Genomic DNA, 26,728 nt, shown 5'->3' with positions numbered 1-26,728 from the left:
ACTTCTAAATAAATCCGCTACAAGTCTGCAAGATTCTCTGACTAAATTGAATAATTGTTGTAATAGATATGGTATGAAGGTCAGCAATAAAAAGACAAAGACAATGAAAATAGGCAGAATCATTGAAAATGTCAACTGTGTTGTGAATGGAGAACCTGTGGAACAAGTAAAACAATTCAGCTACTTAGGCACAATTTTTACTGAAGATGGTAAATTAAATATAGAAATAGACAACAGAATCAGCAAAGCTGGTATGGTGATAAGTCAATTGAATACATTCATATGGAATAAGAGAGAAATTAGTCACAACACTAAATTAGCTGTATACAAGACAGTGTTCAAACCAGTTTTAACTTATGGATCTGAGAGCTGGGTCAGAAGTAAAACACTTGACCAAAGACTAGAGCCCGCAGATATGAGAGTCCCTGAGAAAGATTAGAGGCATGAATAGATGGCATCAATGGCAATATCATATTAAAAACGAGGATATTAGGAAAGAACTTGACATTGTCGGCATCCAGGAATGCATTAGCAGAGCTAATCTCAGGTGGTATGGTCACTTAAACAGAATGGGCGAGGAAAGATTAGCAAAACAAGTGTTCTCTGCCAGGTTGGCAGGAAAACGACCCAGAGGAAGACCCAGATATAGGTGGATTGATACGGTACAATGTGCCTTAGACGATAGAAATATAAGATCTGATAATGATAATATTGGAGTCTTGACAAGTAACAGACTGATTTGGAGGAAAATTGTAGATAGGAAGTTAGTAATGATGTAAATTTTTCATGTAGTACTATCATATCCTGTACACCCCTTGAGGGTACATGTCAGGAATTTGATGATGATGATGATGAACAGCAGTTAGAATTGAACCAAGTACAAGAAGATGGTTTGATGTAAAATCAGTGGTAAGACAAGGATGCACATTATCCACTGTTATTCATCATCTATATGGATCACATTATGAAAGAAAGTGGCATCAAGCCTGATATTAGAAATGGAGATGTCAAACTTAGTTCTTTGCTTTATGCAGATAATATTGTATTCCAACATCTAGTGCAAGTCTCCATGATTCTTTGGCCAAATTGAATAACTGCTGTAATAAATTTGGTGTCAAAATCAGCATTAAAAAGAAAGATAATGAAAATAGCCCAAAACACTGACAACATGAACTGTATCTTGAATGGAGACTCTTTGAGACAAGTAAAATATGTAAGCTATTTAGGCACAATTTTTAGTTAAGATGACAAATTAAATTTGGAAATAGACAGCAGAATTAGCAAATCTATGGTAGGAATTCAAGCAAATAAATTTATATGGCATACAGAGACATTAGTGTTTTCACTAAACTAGCTGTATACAAGACAATGCTCAAACCAATTTTAACCTATGGATCTGAGAGCTCGGTTAGAAATGAAACTCTTGACCAAAGATTGGAGACCACAGATATGAGAATTCTGAGAAAGATTAGGGGACTGAACAGATGACATCACTGGTAGTATCATATTAACAATGACGCTATTAGGAAAGAATGTGACATTGTTAGAATTCAGGAATGTGTTAGCAGAGCTAATTTCAGGTCATATGGCCACTTAACCTCCCAAATGGCCAGGATGTCTATAGACGTCCAGCCAAATCTGGATATGATTCAGCCCACTTGTTGAAAGAACAGGGATAAGAAGTGCAATTTGACCGTCATGTCCATTAGAAGGTGTGATAAACCCTCACGCTGAAGAGAATAGCTAATCGGGTTATCTGGCGTTCGTAGCTGCCTCTCAGTTGCCTATAACAAAAACGCACTTCCTTATTCTATGCTGGGTAACTGGATCTTAGTTCTATTGGATAGACTAAAAATATCAAAATATTTATATTTTTGTTTTCTCTTTTTATTGTATAATACAATTTTAATGTCTGGACAAAATAAAGATTCTTGCATAATTTCTTCACTTAAATATTGCCTTACCTTGGAGAACCAATTTCATTTTTAATTTTTTTGCATTAATTTTTTTCTAATCGCTTACTTGACGAAACATTTTCTTTGTTCTCGAAGAAATTAATTCACGATAATTATTTGAAATATTATTTTAAAAAAAGAAAAGAAAACCGGCTGCCGACGTTCCAGATTATATTATTTTTGTTCAAAATTATCGAAATCGAATAATACTTCACAGATTTCCTTTAGGACGTGCTTGATCGACTTTGTTTTATAGAGAATAACATGAAATTCTTTAATCATATCACTAAATTTTTTCTTTATATAGTAATCTACAGTTCTTTGCACTTTCACTTTCTTGGTTTCCTTGTATAATTGGTCATTACAAAATGAAATTAACAGTTATGATTTAAATTTATATGTATATATTTTCTGCATAATTCTGATATTATACTCCAATTTTTAAAGTAAGCGATACATTTGCTTATATTTTATCATTCAAAATATGTATATCAAATGCATCAAATGTGAAATTTCATTTTCATATTTTTACAATGATTTGAACTTTATTTCTCCTTTGATAGTTTAACACCCCCCTATTGCACTATCACACACCCGAAAACTGTTATAAAACATAGGTACTTTTATGAAACATAGAAATCGGCCCTTCAGAACACACGCAATTTACAGACAAAAAATACTAGTTGTGGTGGAGGTGGGCGGTAGATGCCGTTGATGGAGATGATTTGTAGTAGAGGTTCGGTGTAGTGGTTGAGACAATTGTAGGTGTCCTCCCGCGATGAGTCTTCGGACTCCTTGGGGGGTATCAGGAATAATAATAATAATAGGTACAGTTTTTATTTAATTCATTATTTTTCCTTAGTAATTGTTCCACATGACTTTAATTTTTCGATACAGAAACTATGTGCTGATTATTATAAATTAGCAAATTATAAATCAGAAAATATACATATTATTTCCTGATTATTATAAATCAGGAAATTATGTGATATTCGGTAATAGACGAAATTAATATTTAAAATCGCTGTCATCCTACAAATGCAATATCAGAATAAAGAAAGATGGAAAAACCAAACAAGAAATTTCTTCTTGTAAAATATTCAGATATTGTTTGAGGCTCTTTAGTGTGCTGCTTACTGTGCATGTTCTGTTGTTCTGTTTCTCAGTGGGGGTTAGTAATCTCCATTAGCTTAGAGCTTATTACTTGGCAGAAAGGAATAATTAGTAAGTATACCTAAGACACAATTCATTTTCGAGATGGCAAGCAGTAGCAGTAACATTCAGAGTAAGAAAAGGAAACTTCGTGAGATGCAGAAAAGTTGTAGTCTTCGCCTTTCGAGCAGCTCTTGTTCTACCGAGCTTATTAACTTAGAGCTTACTACTGGGCAGAAAGGAATAATTAGTAAGTATACCCAAGACGCATTTCATTTACGAGATGGCAAGCAGCAGTAATATTCAGGGTAAGAAAAGGAAACTTCGTGATATGCTGAAAAGTTGGAGCCTTCACCTTTCGAGCAACTCTTGTTCTACTGATGAGGGGAGAAATCTTTCTAGCTCTGAAGATAGCAATTCTGCCTGTACTTTAGATATGTCTTCATGAAGAAAATGGGTGATCGCCACTGAACATACACCAGCTTGTCCCCGGTTTCCCCTTTATGCCTTGTGAATTGGAAAGTGGATATCTTTGGGAGTTCAAACTTTATACGGGAAAGCAAACTGTAATCGAGCATGATAAATATTTAGATCTCCCCTTGTTGATGCGTGCAGTAATGCAGTTACTAGTTCCTTTGCTGGGGAAAGGTTACTACATCACAAGGGATAATTGCTATATGTCCTGAACTCACTGATTTGCTTTTACAGCATCGTACAGATAGTTGTGGTACTGTAAATGCAAAAAGGTGAGACATGCCTCCAGATCTAGCTTCAGGGAAGCTATCAAAGGGAGAAATCCGAGCTTATCAGCGAGGGAAAGTCTTTCCACTATGTTGGAAAGATAAAAAAGATGTTTTTATGCCGTCTTCCCTGCACAATCCATCAACGGAATCCATGGAGAAGCATGGTTTGAAGAAAGAAAAACCCATTGCTGTGTGTATGTGTGCGTGCATACAACGACAGGTGCGATCAGCAGCTATCATTCTACTCTGTAATAAGGAAACAGCATAAAAAAAAATTACAAAAAAGTGTTTGGACATATTGGATTTTGTCATTTGGAACAGTCTCCTCCTGCACAAGAAAAAATGTTTGTGTACCATACATATCTAGAATACAGAATAGAAATTGCAAAAGCATTGCTGCATGCACATGCGCTTTCTTCAGCAAGCAGAAAAACAGGCAATCCTACCAGACATCTGAGGTTGAATGCTGCTAACTCCAATCATTATCCCAAAAATCTACCACCAACAGCTAATAAAAAAAAACTGCACGCAAATGTTATGTATGTAATAAAAGAAATATCAGAAAGGAAACAAAAATCTGGTGCCCTGAGTGTAAAACTGCTTTGTGTGTTTACCCTTGCTTTAGGGTGTTTGTTCCACACTGTTCAAGAATAATTTTAAATTTTGAACAGTATGAAATAAATAATGAAATGTTCAGGACTACAAATATTGATAGAGAGATACCTGAATATACTGTTTCCATTTCATCTTGAAGGCAAATTTTTAAGTTCTTTTTATAACACAGAATAATATTTTCAAAGGAATTAAATATAAGAGTTTCCAGGTAAACTATTTCACGAAAAAAATAAAAAAATAATAAAATAAAATACATAAATAATAACGTGAACATTTTCACCTTGCCAACACTCAACATTATGATATGGGTTCCAAATTTCTTGTTTTGAAGATATATATATATTACAAAGTTTTGTAATAAAAATTTCTGCTACAATGAAGTTTGACAGCATCAACAATATTATTACTACCTTATTTCTGTTTCTCGTGTGGGAGAAAAACGATAAAATGTCAGTCTTATAATTATATTAGATGTTATAATGCAAAAATAGTAAGAAAAAAAATCATTTGCACTTTCTCTTCAAAACACAAAGAAAGAACATCGTAAATTCAGCCAATGAAAAAGAAAATACTACATATTTTTCTTCTGTTATCTGATTTTTTTTTTCTTGTAGTACAAAGAAGAAATCACTGCATATAACACGAAGTATGCAGGAGGGAAAAAAATCTGGAAATTAGTTACATTATAATGAATAGAGAAATCATGTCAGAAAAAATTATTCACCTAAGATTCTAATATCAGCAGACATAACATTTTCTTCTAGGTTAGATAACTAAAGTAACTAAACCTTTGTTACTATTTTACACTAAAATGAATGGGCATGTTCCCCAAGTGATTTACGTTTGTGACAGTTGTCTTGTGAATGATTTATATTTATAAAATAAATTCTCTGAAATATCTGCAGATTGAATAGGTCTATATCCCCCCCCCCCAAAAAAAAGATTATGAAACTCATATGCACCTTTTCTTTTAAAATACTGCAATTCAAATCCTCTTTTTCAAGATAGTTGTGTGAAATAATTTATAATTTTTCGATAATAAAAGTGAAACTGATCATTATAAATTAAGAAATTATTTTGGCATAAATAATGTATCAGCACGTAAAAGAAATGTCAGTATTTCGGTTAGGATATCTGCTAATCAACAATTGAAAAGGAAACGAGACATTCTTGATGTATTCTGCACTACAGCTTGAGACACTTTAGTGTTCTCTCTTTTCTTTCTCAATAGCAGTGAGAGTAATAAGCCTTTAGCTTTTCCTTTAAGAGGATATTATCAGGTATTTCTAAGACACAGATTATTTCAGAAATAGCAACCAGCAATAGAAGTAATAATATTTAGATTTTTTTTTAAGAAAAACAAATAAAAATAATACTACTGAACTTTCTTTCATGTGGTATGCATATAATCAATTTTGCATGGTGTGAATATATTATATTATTTCTAAAATTTCAAATAATTTCAGCAGACAGTGGAACAGCTGATTTTAGATTGCAAATGAATAGTATAGAATTAGACGCTTCATGGTACAACAATCTGATTGCATTATTTCTTTTGTCAAAACAGTAAAATAAAGTAATAGATTTTGAATACTGTCTAGAAAAGCTTTCAAACCTGTAGAAATTTAGAGTAGTTATGTAATTGAGTTCCAGGAGAGGGTAAGGATGGTGGGAGGGGTGGAGAGGTAAGCATTAAAAAATCTTCAAAATGAGCAAGAATTTTGAATCATTCCGTATATGATATTTTTCATATTATATTTTCAACATATTACAAGGATATGCACTGGATATTATCGTATTGTACATAATACAAAAAAAAATAATAATAAATAATAAATGAAAGGCGAAGAATCACTACTAAAATATCGTTGGATATAAATTTTTGATACCAGAAAGACTCACAATCGGAAACTGAGTAATGCAATTTAACATGTGTTGTTCATAAAGACAAAATTAAAAAAAAAAAAAAAAAAAAAAATCGTTTCTAAAACTGAAATGTGATGATCCATATAATGGTATTTGGCTAGGAATAAAAGCAAAAGGACATATTTATTTCAATAAATATTATTTAAAAATATAAATATTTGACATAATATTTTCAAAGCAAATATTTGAAAATTTTGAAATTCGAAAAAATTGTTTCTATATTATAAGTAAAGTAAAAGAACAATCAGTGCAACTCTTCCGGGTGCACTGATTTAAAGAATAAAATACACCAAATTTAATATTACTAAATAGATTCATTGCAAAGGCTAATCGGTGATCATTTCAGGATTGATTATTTTCGAACATGTGAAATTCGTTTCAATTTTTGGGAAGAGACAATAAATCATTTTAGAGGCATAAAGGTCAAATATCTTAGGACAGTAAAGGAAATTCCAAGCAACACAATAGACGTAAAGACAGGGGGACACAAAGGTCACCCAGCAACAGTTAATCCACTAATGGCTCTAGAAGTAACGAGGTTAATGGTGGAGGAAGGTAATGGAATGATAAAAGGTAGAATGCTGATGGAGTTTTGATCCATGGAAAAAAGCTAGGGAGGGCTGACTATTTCATCCACCTCAGCTGGTTGGGGGGGGGGGTAAACAGAATAGGAGAGGAAAAATTAGCTAAATAAGTTCTTTGCCAGGATGGCAGGAAAAGGGCCCAGAGGAAGACTGAGATGTAGTAAGTGGATTGATACAGTAAAAAGTGCCTTAGAATACAGAAATATAAGATTAGATAATATTGGAATGGGCTAATTTAATAGGCTTCATATTTAATAGGCTAATGTGAAGGAAAATTGTTGATAGGAAATTAGTAATAATATAACTTTTCATGTAGCACTATCATAAGGTCCTTTATAACCTCTATATATTCAATTATGTCAGGAATTTGATGGTGATGAAGAAGAATGCTATTGTGAAATGTTTGTTTTTGTTTCTGCTGACCATTTTTATGCTTTTTTCTTGTTTTGTTTTAAATATTAGTACTAAGACAAAAGAACATTTGAAAAGTATTATGGAATGTTTGCTATGCTTTCAAAAAGAATTAAAAGAAAAAATATTTCATTTTAGAATTGTGGATCGGGTTGAACCTGTGTTGTCTGATCAGCAAAAGCAGCATGTAATGGCACTAGTTGCTATATATTTAGGAGCAGCAACAGATAAAACACAGGAATTTCCTTCTGACAAGAAACATAAAACGTTTGTATTGGAGGATTTGAAAAGAGGTTAGTTTTAATATAATAATTGATATTTAATAATGTAATAGATTCAACAGGTTCTATGTCATTATTATTATTTATAATGAACACACTTGTACTGATGATCAAAGAGCTAGTTCATCGTATCTTATGTAATTCCAGAACCAAATTGCATTAATGATTTATTTCCCAAGTTTTGCTAGCCATTGATCAAAGAGAGCACAGCTATTATAAAAATTATGTTTCTATTTGACAGTTAAGCTTGTGAAATAAGTCATTAATAATCAGTTCAAATATCATTGGTACATAATTTTCTGATGTAGATACTCTCAAGGGGACTTTAATCAGATATTTCTGGAAAATTTCCCATGTTACTCTTCTAAATTAATATTAATTTTTATGGCTATATTGCCTATTTTGTTTAGACCCCTTTTATGATGTCATTGGCTTTTTACTCAGTTTTTAGGGCAGTATTGATATTTTATCTGTTATTTATCTGATAACAGATAATTTATCTATTTTATCTGATATATGGACTTTAATCAGTTTTTTAGCCTGTTTTATTTACTTTTACTGATCTTAGTATTGTATGTGTGTGTGTAAAGTATGCTCAGTTTACAAGAACACACACACATCTGGAAAGTTCTGATAAACACCTATAATAAAATATTAAAGCAACTGATATAACCACAAGAAAGAACATACTAGTAGCAGAGTTATGAAGGTAATAACTTTGTTCTTATATCGTTGTGTGTTCTTTTCTTGTGATTATATTCATTGCTTTAATATCAGTTTTGTTATAGGTCTTTATTATAACTTTCCTGTGATTTGTACTACATAGAACAGACAGGCAGGTTGGAAGGAGTATGCCAATCAGGACTGGCAGCATATATAACTGAAACCAAACATCAAGTATTATTGCAACAAACCAAAATGCTCCGCACAGAATTCAGTTTTTTTCAAGAGCATTCAAGGAATCATCTGTAATGATCAAACATCCTCAACAATGCAACAAAAAACAAGGGATGTTTTACATAAAGTCTGGTCTTCTCTAATTCAACACAAGGTGTACATGGTTACCAGTATTTGCAGCATACCATGAACCAGCAGACAACTTCATAGCAAATGAGTGCTTTCTATTGCTATTCCAGTTTTTTCAGTTTATTCATATATTTCTCCTGATGATAATGTGAAACAAGATTTTTCATGAAACTAGTTGAGTAGTCAGTAAATCATGTTGACACATTTGTTTCTTTTATGTGGAAGAATACCAGAAAAAGCATTTCTGATTTCTTGATTGATGTTTGAAATTGCTAATTGTTTTCAGTTCTGTGAGGATTATTCATATATATGCCAGTTAAGATGACTCCATTTAAAAAAAAAAAAGCAGAAGGTTAGGTGATCTTCAGAGCAGAAAGTTCTACTGCATAAATCATCTATCCATCAAAAATTATTCTCTTAGTGATGTGCACTTGTTTAGCAGGTGGACCATCTGATTGAAATGAGCCCCATTAATCATTCTGAAGCAAACTGATGAATTACTGTAGGATGTCCTGGTGATGTTCTGTAATAACATTATCTGGATTCCCTTTCCTTTTTCATATTATGTTACAGATTTATTAAACTTAAATGCTTAGTTTTCCCTTTAAAATTTCTAGAGAAATTTCTTTCTGTTTTGTAACTTCAGTATGTGTTTGTTCACTCAACCTGGTGAGGTAGCAATGCTGCTTTATGAGAGAATTATTATAGAACAAGGTGGCTTCCCATTACCTTCTTTATCCAATAGTATTCTATGTCTGTAGATGTGTGTGTGCACGTTCATGGGGCCAGTTTGCCTGTTTTTGAGGGACAAAAAAAACCTCCACCTCTGTATGAGTCTGGTTAATTCACCTTTGTTGAAAGTTTTCCACTTGGTTATACTATAAAATTATATATGCCAAGAAATTATATTCTTGATTTAATCCTTTATCCAAGTGTAAGCAAACAAAGTTTGTGCGCACATGCAAACTTTGTTTGCTTATACTTGGATAAAGGATTAAACCAAGAGTATAATTTCTTGACATCTTTAATTTATTATTTATCTTTAATTGAAAAGTCCCGATAAAGGTTCTTTGCATCATAGATAGAATTCGCACCCACATCTTCTAATCTAAAGGGCTCTGTCGAAACCTACTGAGCTATGCAGGCTCAGTAATTACATGTAATTGTTAAAATTAATTTAAATGAAAAGTAATACTTATGTTAGAAAGTTAGAACACTTATGTTAGAAGTTTCATTGAATAAAATTTTTGTCCTGGTATCAAGGATATTTTCAGTATGAATTCAAAAATTAAATGTAGCACAATAACTTTATTATTGTGGTGGGCATGGATGTTTATGATTGTCTTTGAAAATAATAGTAGTGGTGGTCGGCAGTAGATAGCGTTGGTATAGATGATGAAGTTAGATGCAGTTGGTGGAGACGGAGAGTTGTAGAGTAGGTACCCTCCCTCGATGAGTCTTTGGACTCCCTGGAGGTGTTATGTAATAATAATGATAATAATACATGTGAATAGCATGGGCCTAACTGTTCCAGTGATGTTTTTATATGTTTAAATAAAAAGCAAAAACATTTAACTGCAGCAAACTATGTGAGGCCCATTCAATCTATTGCTGCATTGTAGCAAGGTTTCACAGTTTACATTATACAACTGCTCCATAAGAAACTGGCTTTGCCTTTAATTAAGATTTCAGTCTTTCTCACAGAATTTCTATGTTTGGAGGAGATGGCATGGACATCTAGTCCAGATTCTTCTGGCTTGTGGAATTTAATGTTATCTAGATGTTCTTCATGACAAACAGCCACATATTTACCAGTTCAGCCCACAGGTACAGGAAATTTAATGGATACCACGGTTCCAAAAGTGTTCCCACTGTATTAATTTGTGTTTAAACATATGCCTAACATTCAATTCATTGAAAGTTAGGCGCAAAAAAAGTGCCACCTTAGCAGCCATTGTAAGATAAATATAACGGTAAGTAATTTCTTGACTTAAAAAAAAAAATAAAATAAATCAAGTGTAACAATATCTGTCTGCTACGTTATTGTAATATCTTCTTTTATTCTTTATTACTAATTAGCAGTTTACGCTTTTTCTCTCGTAACCTTTCTCACTTATTCTATTGCATAATATGTTTATCCACCTTCCGTATTTACTAGTCATATGGCTATGAACTGGAAAATTTATTTGTAAGACTGCGCCATCCAATATATCAATATTCGACATAAGACTCAATAAAACGTCTCGTAGGTCTCTCTCTCTCTTACTAGCGTAAATTCCTTCAACAAAGTTTACATTAACAGTCGTGATTCGTAAGTAACTAAACTGTACTTTTATTGCCTTAATTGTTTCCCGCTCACAAGTCCGATTATTTTTAGAAACAGTGCAGTTGTAAAATAAAAGATCAGGCAGCACTCTTTTAACAAATAATTAAAACAATTTATTTACATTTATATGAAATATACATGAATTAAACAATAGGGAGAATGCTTTCTCTATCCATCTAAAAAATCTTTAGCATAAATTAGAACCCTTTTACTTCAACACTAAGTAATCTCTTTAACTCAAAAACTTATTTTACTCTCTGCTTACAAATTCAACTTACTAGACTTCTAGTTTACTCACAAAGAGGTTAGCTAACTCTCTGTTAAGTTATTTTTGCAAATTTGATATCAACTTCCAACATGCCAATTGATTAAGGACAATTGGCATGTTGTCAATTCTCTTAAGGACACTTCTTATTACTATTAAACAAATTCTTAATAGTCCATCTATAACATACTAAAAGAGGAATTGTACAAAAGTATGGAACTTAAAAAGGCTCTGTATCGCACATTCACTCAAAATTCTTGCACAAAAGTTTCTGTGGCATTTCTTTCATCTCGGATCTTGAGCTTCCTTCAGGAATGTCTGGCATCAGCAGCATCTCATCGGGAAAATAGCGGTCTGTGGACTGCAACCTGCAGTACTCGTACAGCTCTGGCAAAAGGTTGTTCTTCCACGGTGAAAAAAAACAAACTTCCAAGCGAAGTTGCTTCGGGTAATTTACATCTACATCGGCCTTTCTTCTTCTTGGGCTTGCCTGGATGACTGGCTCCTTTATCTATCATCTCCAATAGCTCTAATTGCTGCCTCCAATAGCTGCAACTGCCGCCAACTCTCTTTTGACTCTCAAATGGGATCCCTCTCTCTTCTCGGCGACTGGAAGCCCCTATACTCAGCTCTGTCCCTTTTTGTTACGCCTCCTCTGAGACCTCGCATGAAGAGTTGTAACCCCCTAAGAATTCGGCATGACTCTTTCATCTTCTTTTAAGTTTAATCTGCTCTTTGTTCTCGTCCGTGCATTCTTTTGATCGTAAGTTGCCAACCAGATGAGAGTTGTTTGAACCTTTCAGACTGACTTTGGAGGTGTTTATGCACTGAGCTTGTAAGCACTTTCTCATACACAAAAATCATAAACAACCTTTCTTATGCTGTCATAGAGAGCTATTACACAACATTCCGGTGGCAAAACATTGGCTTTGTTTTTTTTTTTTGACATTCTAAAATATTCTTGTTAAAGGAGTAAATACAGTTAATTTCTATAGGATTATTTACAATAATATCTAACTTAAAAAAAATACAGAGACAAACAGGTTATTTTTTTACAACATTCTCATGGGACTTGACCTCTGTAAAAATCAATGTAAAGCGCTTTGGTATTTTTAAGCTGCATCGAATTTTACACAAGTATGGAAATAATGCTGAATCTAATATCCACTTTGTTTATGTAAAGTATGGAAAGATTATCAGATTTAAAAAGTACTATCTCTCATAAAAGGGTTAAACATAGACCATTGAGTCTGTTCAAGTTAGGACAATTGACTAAAGAACATAAGTTTTATATTAAATATCATGAGCCTGAACAGTCTGGACTTGCTGAGCACACCATCTGCACTAAACATGGAGTTCATTGGAACAAGACAAAAGCCTTTCATAAAAGTTGATTTCTCATAGACATTTTTAAAAAAAAAATTTGTGAAACTTTACTCCATTGTCACTTCCTGTTTCAAATCTTTTGTATATTCTTGTGTCCTGAGCCATTGTGAAGATATCACTTTCAACAATAATATATTCAATGAGACTTTTCTTATTTCTTGTGTCTTCTGTCTATGTGAATTTGTATACATCTTTATGTTGGAACATTGTTTTAGTAATACTATAGTTCACCCACCGATTAGAGGTCCCTCGACACTTCTGCGCATGTCAGAAAAAGGAGAATCCATTCCAATAATAGGGTAATCAGTCTGTCTTCTGGGATGTAATAATAAACAAACTGAGTTTGTTTATTATTACAGGTCAGAAAATTTAGCTTTTCTTTTACGAACCTTGCTGTTTTTAAAGTGTAACTATTTTGCTTGTATAACAGTTGGAAAAATGTACGTAGAGTGTTAATAAAATTAAAAAAGATATAGCATAAAACAAAAATGTAACTAAGTTTATTTTAAAGAAAGTTTTCTATAAAATAAAAATAATTATACAGAAAAACAGAAATTATTTCAAATGAACTTAGATATTCTAAACTTACAGTTGAGAGAACTGAGACACTTTAATGTCCTAAACTGATTAATTATTTATGACTTGTTGTGACTATCAATAGCATGCAAAAAAAAATGTTGGAAAAAATACCATTGTCAAATTCTTTTAATCTTCAGAGTCATCTGAATCGGTGTCCGAATAGCCATCACTTTCACTTAAACTGATCACCAAAGGTTCGCACAATTCTTCGATAATTCCATCTCTATCCCAATATATATTTTCCAATGAGGTGACACGAGAGCAATATTTTCCCCACTTTTGAACTGTAATACTTTCAATCGCCTGTTCTGAAAGCTTAAAAGTTTCGACATGTCAATATCCCCAGTTACGTTGCGATGGCGAATGAAACTTTTCACTTCTGCCCAAACATACTCAATAGCATTAATATCGCAATGATATGGTGGTAGCCTCAAAGCTAGAAATCCATGTTCTTTGAGCATAATGTTGAATTTAAATAGTTTAGTTGTGGGCGAGTTTCTTTTGACCAAATTTAGCAATTCAATTTTTCTCATATCTGGGGAATGAGAAATGTTATTTGCAGAGAGCCAATCCATAAGAACTCGCTTCTTATTAGACCAATTTGGAACTTTGTTTAATCGAATAGAGTGATATGAAGCGTTATCAATTATAACAACAGCATTTTTAGGAATGTTTGGAATCAGTTTTTCTTCTACCCACTTTTCGAAGATTGTAGAATTCATTTGCCCATGGTAATCTCCAATAGTTGAATTGGCTTTGTATAGTAAGTTTGAATTCGCTAAAAAACCCATTTCTCCACCTGCACACAAAATTATTATGCGCCGCGAGGCATTTCCGGTTTGTAGCACTCCACATTCTTCTTTAGACTGCCAACATTTTCCATAAGTTAAATTACTATCAATCCAAGTTTCATCTAGATACACAATCAGTCTTTTCTCCTCCCTGAAACGTCTTATTGCTCTCAAATACTGCTTTCTAGATGAAACAATGTCACTTCGCTCCATGATAAGTTTCCTTTTATTCTGGGACTTTTTAATACAAAATCCGATTTCATGAAGTATTTTCCTTAAAGTTTTTCTTTTCCAAAGAAAATTAATTTTTTCTTTAAGCACAGGAATCAATTTCAGAACAGTTGGCACTCTTTTCTCGACCATGTAAAAATCGTGAATAGTTCTTCTTATAACGTCTACATCAAAATCATTCAAAGCTACGGTTTCGATGGTTTTCTTTCTCTGCCACTTTTTTTAGGAGATTTAAATTTTGGCTTACCTTCACCTTTTGATTCCCTATGAATTCCTTTAACAGTTGACCCTGATACGCCCGCAATTGCACTTGCACGTTTTATGACTTGAGAAAGGGGAACAAGAAGATGGCCTTCTGACGATTCTTTTTCGCAGAATGTCAGCACATTATTCAATATTCTTTTGCAAGAGCTACTGAAACGTGTAACAATAGAACTTGTTGACTCTACTGGATCCATCATACAAATTAATAATAAAAAAAAAATGCAAAAAAGGAACAACAAAAATCAAGCTACTACTAGTACAGCGACAGACAAGAAAGCACGTGATTTCACGTTGGCTACCAATTCGTGCATCCTTCATTTCTTTCTCCCCTTCAGCATGAATCGACTATTCTTGGCACCAAGCCAAGATGGGATCTATAAATGGTGGGCGAACTATAGTCCATATCCTGAACAGAAATCCATTGCTTCCCCCCCCCCCCCCCCCAAATTTCCTCAAAACATTTTATATGTCTGGGTATTCACTCTAGTTTTGGATCTCCAACAAGGACAAACTTATTTTTCTTTATGGCAGCTGCCTTCTCTAATGCCTCAAAATTTTTTCTTACTTCTTATAAGTAAGGACAATGAGAACTTAATGCCTATGGTTCACACCTTCTGTGTGAACCATAGGCATTAAGTTCTCATTGTCCAGTTCTCCATTTTGATGTTTGCCCATGTTACCTTACTTGTAGTTGCCTTCCTTCAAGATTTTAGTGTTGAATACTATAACTGCTCCTTCCTTTCCCTAATCACCATTGCCTGACCATCTTGTAGTTGTTATTTAGAAGAATTTCACCTGTTTTTATCTTTTGTTTCAGCAACGCCAATTTCATAGACATGGTAGGTTGTAATTCTTCTGCCATTTCTGCTTCTTTTATATCGATTCTTCTTATGTTGATTGTGCCTATCTTGAATGACGCTGATGTTCATTTGGAATTTGTTCCAGTGGCTGACTTTTCACTGTTCACCTTGGTTTCCTGCTGTGATTAGCCTTGTTTTACTAGGCAGTACCCAACTGACATGCATTTCATCATTGTATTTTGGTTTACACCAATTAAGAATACAATTTGGTCATCTAAATCTCAGATTGCTAGCCCATCTTCATTCATTTGGTATCCAGTTAGATATCTACCACAAGAAGGCAAGGAGTGAGCAGTAGGTCAGAGGCTCCAGTTGGTTCTCTACATTCCTTAAAAGGCTATATGGAGGTCTCTCAATTATTCAAGCAAACAAATATTCAAGCAGTCCTGCAGCGAAATTTTTATAACATAAGAGGAAAGTAGTTATTACTTAAAGTCAAGCACAGATAACTGAGGAGACTCTGGATAGTGTGCGAGTGAATGCTGAGGGATTCATATCCAATACCCAATTCTCACTTTCTTGTAATGCACCATGTAAATAGCTATCCACTTGCATATTGAATGAATGAGCTCAAAATATGGGCTTAGTTGCCCAAACTTCATTTTGCTTTCATTTAAACCACAAACAAAAACTATGTCATGCTGATTACGATGTTACATAGTTCTGCTGTTTTCCTTAGGTTAGCAGGGTGAACAGTGAAAAGTAAGCTAAGCTACTGGGACAAACCCAGTGTCAACAGAATTGAAGAGAAACTCTATCAGCTTAAGAAGTATTGATGGAAAAGAAGCAAAAACTAATAGAATAACTAGAGAAATACCATTCTAACATAATTGATATTACCAAGATGAAGAAGAAGAGAAAGAGAGCATGATTCTGCTAAATAATGCTATATTTCAGTAATAATGATCAGAGAATTGAGGAAATAGCAATGGTGTTCAATGCTATATATGAAGAATGCTTCTTGAATAGCTAGCAGCATCGAGTAGATTGGTGTTGGCCAATTTCAAAATGGAAAATTTGACAGTGAAATTTATTTGTACCTTTGGGCCAACAGAAGGCTATAGTATAGAGAAGAAGTAGAGGAATTTTTTATTTTTTTTTTCCAGTCATTAGTAAGAGTAACTGAGTAAAAATTAAAGCTGGTTTGTGTTGATGATTTAAATAGAGTAGGAAATAAAATCGAGGATTATAAATTCCTGGGAACTGAAGTTGGTTATGTTTTGGCTTCAGTTGACTCAGGAAAAAACGAAGTTTTGGTAGGGTAGTGAAGTAAGTTCTAATGTTAAATTTCTTCATAAACTAGACAAACTAGAAAGACACATCTTAGAATCAAAAGAAATCGTTCCCGCTCACTAATGCCTCATGCTAGACCTGCCATGCAGACGCTAGTTCAAACTTGACTGTTGTTATTCCTAACTTGTTTATATGAGAAGTCCATGTTTTATCTTGCTATTTTTCCAGTTTTTGTGATAATTTGTACACCTGAAGAAGTCGGCATTCCGACGAAACTAGTTGTGTTCTAATTAAAGTTTTTATCTTACCTTATCTTGGTGTTCCTAGTCAGTAAAATTATGATTTAAAATGTCTACAGTCCAAATAATTACCAGTTACAATATATATATATATATATATATAACTTCTACTTACATAAGTTAGCACCTAGAATTGAATGATGTACAGGGAGATGATTTGATATAAAAATATGTTAAATCAAATATAAGAAAAGGATATATACTTCCTTTTCTCTTATTCAACTTTTTTATTCACCTTTTGACATCAACTTAAATGCCACCACAATGTGATGCCATTTAAGTGCTAATGTGAGAATTATAGATACTCATAAAGAAATTCAATACAAGTCTTCGGGATTCTTGAACTAAATTTAGTGATTCTGCAGCATTTGAAAATCAGCAATAGAAAGCAGGAAAATGGAAAACATCTATTGCATTTTCAGTGTATAAGATCTCAGCTCTTGAGGTACAATAAAGTGAAATGGCCTATTAAATGTTGATGTGGATAATAGAACAAGCAAATGTAGTATGGTATGGCAGAGAATTAGTTAACCATGTGGATCTAGTATTAGGTTCAGAAAAAAACATTTGATCAGAGAGTGACCATAGATGAGTTCTGTAATAAAATAAATGAATCAACAGATGGCATCATTGGCAGAATCAAGCAAAATGAAGATATTAATATGGAGCTTAACTTTGTTAGCATTCAGGAATGTGTAAGTGCATTCCTGAATATTAAAAAAGATTATTTAAGAGGATATAGTCATTTAACCTGAATGAAAGAGGAAAATGTAATAAAATATGCATTTCTTTCCAGGTAGCAAGAAAAAGTCCCTATAGTTAAACCAAAATCTTGATGGTTTGATGTAGTTAGTACCTGCCTTATAAGGCCATAACATATTGTCTTATAATATCAGAAATCTGACAGAAAACTGGTTAATTTGGAAGAAGACTATTGATAGAAAGTTAGTAATAAAGTAAATTTAATAATGTTGTACCATCAAAGCATCATGTACATCCCTTGAGAGTACTAAGAGGTTGTTTAGGATAGCTATGTACCATGTTATCAAGTTAAAAAGATAAATGATGTTTCATATTAACACTTCTTTTGATTACTAATTGAAAGTACAGATTATTTTTGCAATCTTCCTAACATTCTTCCCTTTATAGCAGATAAAAAATACCTGCAGAGACTAAACATAATGCATAAAACGTAAGCATTACGTTTTGATATAATCATAATGGCTATGTTAATTCTTAATCTTCATTCTGTTGATCATTGCTGACTGATGAGTAACAAATTAGGGAAGGTACTAAAAATTGAAAGAGAAATGCGTGAAATAATAATACATGTGTGGTTTTTGTGAACTTTGCAAAGAACAGCCGTTGTGCATTCTGATTTCTAGATTGTCACAGATGATTAAAAGGCAAAATGCAGCCCAATAAAATGTTTTCCACAAATATTAATTTGGTTATAGAGAATTCTAGTACTTAAGTGAATTGTTGTAGTTATTTTAGTAATTCTCACATAATATAGAAAATAATAGACCATTTGAATGCATATTGTATAATGCTTCATTTCTTATAATTCTGTGAAGTTACACAAATGACAGTTTTTGTTATTTTCTTTTTTTTTTTTATTTTGTAACATTGTACTTTTGAAATGAAAAGTTTATTTTCATTCACAACCTGATGTTGTAAATTTGTTTAGCACTGAGGTTTATTTTCTCAATTGGTTGGTCAAGTGGATAGCAGCATTTTGCCTTTCCAGTCTACAGGTTATATGCATCCATGCCATAGTGGGATTCAAATCCACTGTTTCATGGAGTCCAAGTGAATACATACCTCCTCTCCAACTAGCAAGCTGCAACCTTGAATCCTGCCATGAATGGTTGTGGATATTTTTAGTGGAAGCAGAATTTTATCACCCATTGTGATATTTCCCCAGAACCCTAAAGTGGCTTGACAAAATTTCTTATTTGATTTCTAGAGCAGGGTTTTCAGATTATGTTTTTTTAAAAAAAAAAGTCTGCCTACTCACATTACTAATTATTAATTAGTAAAATTAACATACCTAATTAGTAAAAGGTATGTTTACAACCTTTTGTGAGTGCGAGTCACATTGATAAGTTAATAGTTCATTGTGGTTATCATAAAAAAAAGAAAGAAAGAAAGAAAAAGGTAAGTTAGTTTCCTTACGACATTTAATTTAATATAGTTCTTTTTTGAAGGCTAGTATATGAATGAAGTGCAAGTAGATTAATTGTAACTTAGGACTTACCTTAGAAAATGACCTTAACATTGCTAATCCAGTTGAATTCTAAAACATTTTAAGTTTTAACATGTTTTTCTTCTCTCAGCACATGAAGAAATACAGTTACAGCAGAGATCCCTAAATAGCAAAAGTGGTAGTGATGTTACAGTATGGAAACTATGTGATGGTATTTAGTTTTTCTTTCTCTTATAGTATTGAGAGTGAGTGAGAGTGTTTATAGGATGTTAAATACAGTTAATACTCATTGCAGTGAACCTGAGTGGAAGATTTGTTGTAGTACACATCCTTTAAAATAGCATTGTTTTTATGGAACTTTTGATAGTTCACTGTGAGAGGGTATAGAATAGAAATATAAATCCGTAACCAGATAGTTATTTCAAAAGCAGATTATCATAAGTTATAATATGAACAAAAGGATAATAAATATCCATTATTGTTTTATTGTCAAGTTGCAAAATAAAGTGATTGATAGTTCATGAGAATACATTATTATGAGAGTTGGCATGGTGCATTGCTTAAAAGATAATGAACTCACTCTCCAGAATCCTGTATATCACCTTTAATTAGCTTATGATTAAGAGTTTCATTGGCCTTGGCATCCTTTATGAATTGTTGATTCTTATCAAGGACTTCATAATACATGTCACTTTTTTTAAGTGTATTTTCATAAGTGAACTCTGTGTTTTGCACAGAGTTCACTTTTAGATAGAAACACTGTCTTAACAATTTTGAACAGTTTGAAACAGCTGTCAACCAAATACCATTTTGAATCAGAAACACTAATTAAAGGAAGATATACTGGAGGGCAGAGCTTTTCTTTTAAGTTGTGTTATACAAGGAATTCCTCATATTTGAAGGTTATCTTATTATAAACTCTCATTCACTGTTAAAACATAATTTTTAAGCTTCATAGGCAAGTATCATTTTGCCACCTGGCTATAGAGCAATGGTGGTTACTTATTCACTTATAATATTTATGACTAGTTATAACAGTCATCATCATCATCACTTTCCTTAATATCCTATGAACAATTTTCTTTCAAACTGTGGGCAATCCAATATTATCTTATCTAACATCTTGTGCTTCTAAGACACTTCTGACTGAATCAATCCACCTAGACCCTGGTCTTCCCCTGGGTCTCTTTCTTGTCATCTTGGCACCAAATACCTGTTTTGCTAACCTTTCCTCACTCATTCTAAGTGGCCAGTACCACCTTAGATTAGCTCTGCTTACACATTCTTGAATGCTAACAATATCAAGTTCCTTTCTAATATCTTCATTTTTAATATGATTCTGTCATTGATGCCATCTGTTCATTGCCTTAATTTTTCTCAGAATCCTCATATCTGTTGTCTCTAGTCTTTGATCAAGTGCTTTATTTCTAACCCAACTCAGATCCATAACTTAAAACTGATTTAAACACTGTTTTGTATACTGCTAGTTTGTTTGTGGTTAATTGTTTTCTTATTCCATATAAATTTATTTCAACTGGCTCCACACCATACCAGTTTTGCTTATTCTGTAGTCTATTTCCAGATTTAACTTGCCATTTTCACTGAAAACTTTGCCTAAATAGCTGATCAATCATTCTATAGGATCTCTGTTTTCTATGAAGTTTTCTATATTCTTGCTTATTTTCATAGTTTTGGTCTTTTTTATTATTGATTTTCAGGCCAAATTTGTTACAACTGTCATTCAATTATAGAGAATCCTGGAGATTTGCACTAGATGTTTATGTTGAGAGTACAACATCATCTGCATAAAGCAAAGAAAAGTAAGTTTGATATGTACATTTCTAATATCAGGCCTAATGCCACTTTCTTTCATAATGTGATCTATGTAGATGATGAATAGAGTGGAGATAACATACATCCTTGTTTTACCCCTGATTTTGCATCAAACCATTCTTCCTGTATTTCCTTCAGTTCTAGCTGCTGAACTGACAAGTTAGATATAGACTGCGTATTGCTCTGCATGATGTTCCATTTATTTCATATGATTGTAGGGTTTGAAAAGCTTTTCTCTGGGCACCATGTTGTATGCCTTTAACACATCTACAAAACTTAAGTACAGATTCTTATCATATTTGTCATAAGGTGAAAATCTGATCTTGACAACCTCTATTTGGCCTGAACCCAGCTTGTTCTTCAAGTTTTTTTCCCACCATCTTTCTCAACCTCTATTCAAGTATGTTTGCATAAATATGAAACACTTAAATCAGAAATTCCTCTGTTATTCTCACATACTGCTTCTGAACCTCTGAACCGGTTCTCTCTGAATTATGCAATTGTAGTCACTGCAAAACTTTTATAGCTGCATACTTGAGCATTTCTAGTTAAATATCACTACTTCCACTGCTATTTCATGTTTCAAGTTTTTGATGGCTTTTTTTCTACCTTAAGTATTGATGTGTACTCTTGTTTGCATTCCTCTTGAAAATTTTCTAGTACAATTCTGCCACTGCTTATTTCATTTAAGTCTTTCAAAGTAATTACTCCAAACATGTAGAATATCCTCATCTTCAGTTTTCATGTCAGCTTTATCATCTTTAATTCCTTTTACAGCACTCTTTCCTCCATTTCTAAGTTTTTCCAATTGCCTTCAACACATTTTGCCACTTTCCTGGTATTTGCCTTCTGTATTCTTAACAGACTCTTCCCATGCCTTATGTTTAGTTACTTTTACACATAGCTTAGCTGCCTTACATTTTTCTCTGTATGCTTTTAGGGAACCTGCTGACTTATTTGCTAAGAACGTTTGATATGCTTTCGTTTTTCCATGACAGTGCCTTTAGCTTTTTTTTTATCCACCATGACATTCTTATTTTTCTATCCTTGCAAACAATTTCGCGACATATTTCAGTAGCTGAATCGATTAATGTCTTCTTCAGAGTTTCCCACTGACACTGCAAAATTTGGTTCCTGTTTTCAGTCTGTTTCCATTTTTATTCAATTATGTTTGTATAGTCAAGTCTACAGTTTACTTATAAAAGCTGCCTAGCTTTAATTCTTTTTAGAATTTTCTTACATACTGTTCTTTTCAGTGTGATATTCATTTTTACCCTGCTTAGCACTAAGTAATGATCACTTCTAATTTTAAATCCTCTGTACATTCTTGTATCTTGAAAACGAGCATGAAGATATTACTGTCAACAATGACATTGTCAATGAGGCTTTTCTCATTTCTTGTAGCTTCTCTCCATATGAACTTGTGCACATTTTTATGTTGGAACATGGTGTTAGTAATGATTAGTCCATGTCCTGAGCAGAAGTCCAGCAAATACATGCCATTTGCTGGACTTCTGCAAATTTTACCAAAACATTCCTATATGCCTGATGGGATTCATTTCCTACTCTGCTGTTTAGATCTCCATCAAGCACCACTTTTTCCAAAAATTCCTCCACTTATTCCTTAGGAGAACCTTCTGAGAGAACATAAGCACAAATAAGTTTCATTGTCCATTATCCCATTTTGAAGTTTGCCCACATAATTCTACTTGAGACCTCCTTCCAATCAAGTTTAAGTGGGCAAACTTCAAAATGGGATAATGAACAATGTTTGGTTCCTTTCTTTCCTTGATCATTGTTGCCTGAATATAACATTCTATACTTATTATTTAGTAAGATTTCACCTGTTTTTGTCTTCTTTGTTCTCAGTAATGGCAATTTTGTCAATGTGGTACTTTTCCAATTCTTCTGCAAGTTCACTTTCCTTTCCATTAATTCAATTAACATGAAAAAATACAAGTGATAAATAATACTATTTATTTAAGGTCATATGTTTCAGCTTGAATATTACAGGTCAACATCTTTGGCAACAATAGTTAATTACAAAAAATTGAATGTGAAAAATGGATTGATTTGAAAAAGTAAAAGCTGCATGATGTTACACATAAAACAATGCAATGGTATAACTGAGGAAATATTGTAGTACAGTCATACCCCAAAGTTACGCGGTAGGTGGGACCAACAAAAAGCGCGTAAGTCGAATTCGCGTAACTCGGGTATAATTTTGCATACAAACATACAAAATATTAGTTAATTGGGACCAAAGGTTTACAAAAACACCTATATTTTTTAAGAAATATAATCATAATTGTAGTTTTTTGTACATAAAAAAAAAAAGAAAGTTATTTCGATGTAAATGGTTTCATAAAATCTAATAGATTTGTCTGACGGCATAATGTCTTTTTCTTGTCACGCAAAATTTCTTCATAGCAAGCTAATGATTTTTTTATTCCTTACCTTGTGGCTACAATTCGTTCCTCGTTAGAATCTATGTCCTCCAAAATCTGTAAACCTTTCTTTGATTGTTCTTACTGTGGATTCCTGTAGATCGAACTTCTTTGTTAGCTCACAAATTTTCATTCTGCCTTCAAAATCCTTAATAATGTTGAGTTTTGTTTCCAAAGTCAATGTTTTCCTATTCTTGTTAGCTGTAGAAGAATCGGACTTGCTTCCTTTGGGTGACATTATTATTTTTTATGTGATAAAATTTTTATCAAGAACATAACATTAAACAGTCACAAAGTTTATAGACTATAAAAATCGTGTATGAATGGAGACCACGTGAAACACGTCAGTGCTTGTTCACAGCATGTGCGACACTGGCGAATGCGGCCGGCGCTGGAAAGATACGACTAGTGGTAAGGCATGAAGCAGGACGGGAATATGTACATATATGAAACTGCGTAACCCTGGATTCGCGTAAGTCAGGGTATGACTGTATTGATAATTCATTAGCTATTAAAAAAATTGACGTGCAATTAAAATGGATAAAGAAAACAAATTGTCCTTTTTAGATATTCTACTCATTAATTCACCACCAAGTGAATTCATTATTTCTGTTTATTGAAAGCCTACTTTCACTGGATACTACATTCAAGAGCAATCAGCTCACCATCCATCACAGACGACTAAAATTATAAAAGCTTTATTGCGATGCACTCATACTATTTGTTCTACATGTCAGCTATTACAGCAGGAACTCTTAAACATTAAACAATAATATGAAACTCATTAGCCTCTCAGAAAGGGCCATGCAGTAGCTTTTTAATTCTTATAATCCTAGCTCAAATAATAAGGAAACAGTCCATTGAGTTCCAATTCCTTACATTTCTGGTATCTCAAAACCTGTTTCCAGAATTTTTAAGAAATACAATTTAGTGACTGCATTTCTTTTGATCAACAAATTATCAGTATGGTTTCCATCCTGAAAAGATAAACGGTCTCCTTATCTCTCCCTGGTGTCTACCAAGTTCCTTGTGATTGTCATTGTTCTTACTTTTGACAAACTGGATGCGCTGTAGAAAAGAGAATACAAGAACACAAATCTTACATTAGCAACACTAGATCTGAAAAATCTGGCTTGGCACAGCATGGAATAGATACAGATCACAACATCCTATGATCTGAAATACACTTACTTCATCAATGTCGGTATAAATTTGAATACTTGTTTAAAGAAAGATCTGAGTCCTTACTTCACTATCTGAACTTAAATCGGAATGATTTCCTCTCTCTACCTGAGATATGGGAAAGTGTTATTTTAATCATACATCAATCTTTTTTTTTTAAATAGCTAATGAATGATCAGTATTGCAATGTTTCCTCCATTATACCATTGTATTGTTTTATGTACAATATCACATGACTTACTTTTTCAAATCAATCCATTGTTTGCATTCTATCAAGAATAGTAAATTGTAATTAACTATTCTTGCTACAGATGATGGCATATAATATTCAGGCTGAAATATATGGTCTTAAATAAATAGTACTGCTTATCCCATGTTAATTGAAGAAACTTCTCTTGGCACAAGTATCTTTTAAATAACAATTAATACCGCTTATATTGATGGTTCTATCTTCAGTTCTTCTGATTGGGTTTATTTTACTTCTAGATGTTGAGTTGAATCTTATGAATAAATCCATATGATGGTACAACATGGTTATAACAAACCTATTATAAATAAACAAGTATTAAGGCTTATGTGCTTGTTTACACTCATAATTAGGTTTAATAAATGAATACAGCACAGAAATAATCAAACATAGGTTTAATACTTCTTATATTTCATCTCTTTAACAGTGATATCCTCTGGAATATGATATTAAAATTCTATTAACATATGCAAAAAACATACACAAAACAATAGATGGAAGAAGAAGTTAGACTAGAAGCTTAAAGTTTTATGAGAGTCACTCTCAATGGAGCTCTTGGCTAGCCTTAGCTGTTGGGCAGGAGGCCGAAGAGTTAATGTTTCCCAAATCTTAGGAGGTTTAATGCAAAAATATTTATTTAGATTAGGCTGGTTTTTTAAAATCTGCTGCTGATTCTTAAAAAAAAAAAAAAAAATCTTTGTTTTATACTGGCTGCAGTGAAGCATGATAGTTTATTTCCATTCTATTCTATTCAAGATATGGTCAGCTGGACCTGAGTGATCATGGTTGTGACAGTTGATGTATTTCTTGTATTCTTCTAGGTGGATGTTGGCAGATCTCCCAGTTTGACCATAATTAGATAATTTGCAAGCACAAGGAACCTTGTAAACACCTGGAACATAGGGAGGGGAAGGGTGGAAGTGGATCTTTTGGAGAGTAGACAAGGGCAGCCAGCTTCAGATGAAGTTTGAAGGCAGCATAGAGAGTATATTTCTTTCAAGTTCTGGCTATTTTTTTCCTGGCATGCTCTGGATATAGGGAGTAGTAATGCATTGCTATAATCTGTATGTTTAAAGGAGAGTTCATCTGTGAAGAAAATCTAATTGTTACAGAAGTTGGAGACTCTGTTGACAAAGATTTTAATAATACCATATTGTTGAGAGGAGAGATGATGGGACTGTGAGTGTGTGTATTTCCTGTAAAAAAAAAAAAAAAAAAAAAAAAAAAAAAAAAAAAAAAAAAAAAAAAGGGGGGGGGGTGCTGTTGGGAAGATGTGTGATTGGAGTATCTAAAAAAAAAAAAAAAAGGCAGGCTATTATTATTTTCTCTTTCTACAGTGAACTGGATTGTGGTCCTGACCTTTGGGAGGAGAAAAGAGACTAATGTTTCAGAGTCATGTGGCCAAATTATCAATGTATCTGAGCCAGTAGAAGATTTAACAATGGCATTATCAAGAGCATGTTTCAAAATGCTCTATATAGAAGAGCATTTTTAAAAGCTAGAGGAGGAGGAGAGGGAGAGCTCATGGCTGGCATCCTTTCAGGTGAAGTAACTAGTATGAATGACAAAATTGAAGAGATCAGTGGTGTTGAATGGAGGGGGGGACAGTTTTCAGTAAAGTTAGGTCAGAAAAAGGGGTACAAGGTGACATAACAACAAACTCGCCATGACATCATTAATAATTAATAAAATAAAATTTTAGATTAAAGATTTGAAATGAGTGGAAATTTTTATATAAGATGAAGGATGACCAGTAAGTGGAGTTAAAGATTTGTCGTCTAACTGTTTGGCTAGTTTAAAAGAGGAAGAGTCAGTAACAGCTACTGTGGAATGGAACAGAGAGGTTTATTGGGTTTGTGAATTTTTGGCAAACTGCATATTTG

At 33.1% G+C, this 26,728-nt stretch overlaps 1 protein-coding gene across 1 annotated transcript in view; it reads left to right on the top strand.

Annotated features, from left to right (window-relative positions):
• Window positions 1–26,728, top strand: part of LOC150096148 (ribosomal biogenesis protein LAS1L-like) — a 266,535-nt gene that overhangs the window by 184,377 nt on the left and 55,430 nt on the right. Inside the window, exons 10-11 of the mRNA XM_090409522.1 lie at window positions 7,525–7,679; window positions 19,267–19,347. Coding sequence (XP_090265648.1) covers window positions 7,525–7,679; window positions 19,267–19,347 — 236 coding nt within the window. The remainder of the gene's footprint in view (window positions 1–7,524; window positions 7,680–19,266; window positions 19,348–26,728) is intronic.

The sequence above is a fragment of the Typopeltis vanoorti genome, chromosome 19 (genome assembly GCF_054136105.1).
Source record: "Typopeltis vanoorti isolate ZY-2024b chromosome 19, IOZ_Tvanoo_1.0, whole genome shotgun sequence".
Taxonomy (NCBI): Eukaryota; Metazoa; Arthropoda; class Arachnida; order Uropygi; family Thelyphonidae; genus Typopeltis; species Typopeltis vanoorti.
Note: the sequence above shows the minus strand (reverse complement) of the source record. Positions and strands in the feature narration are given on the sequence as shown.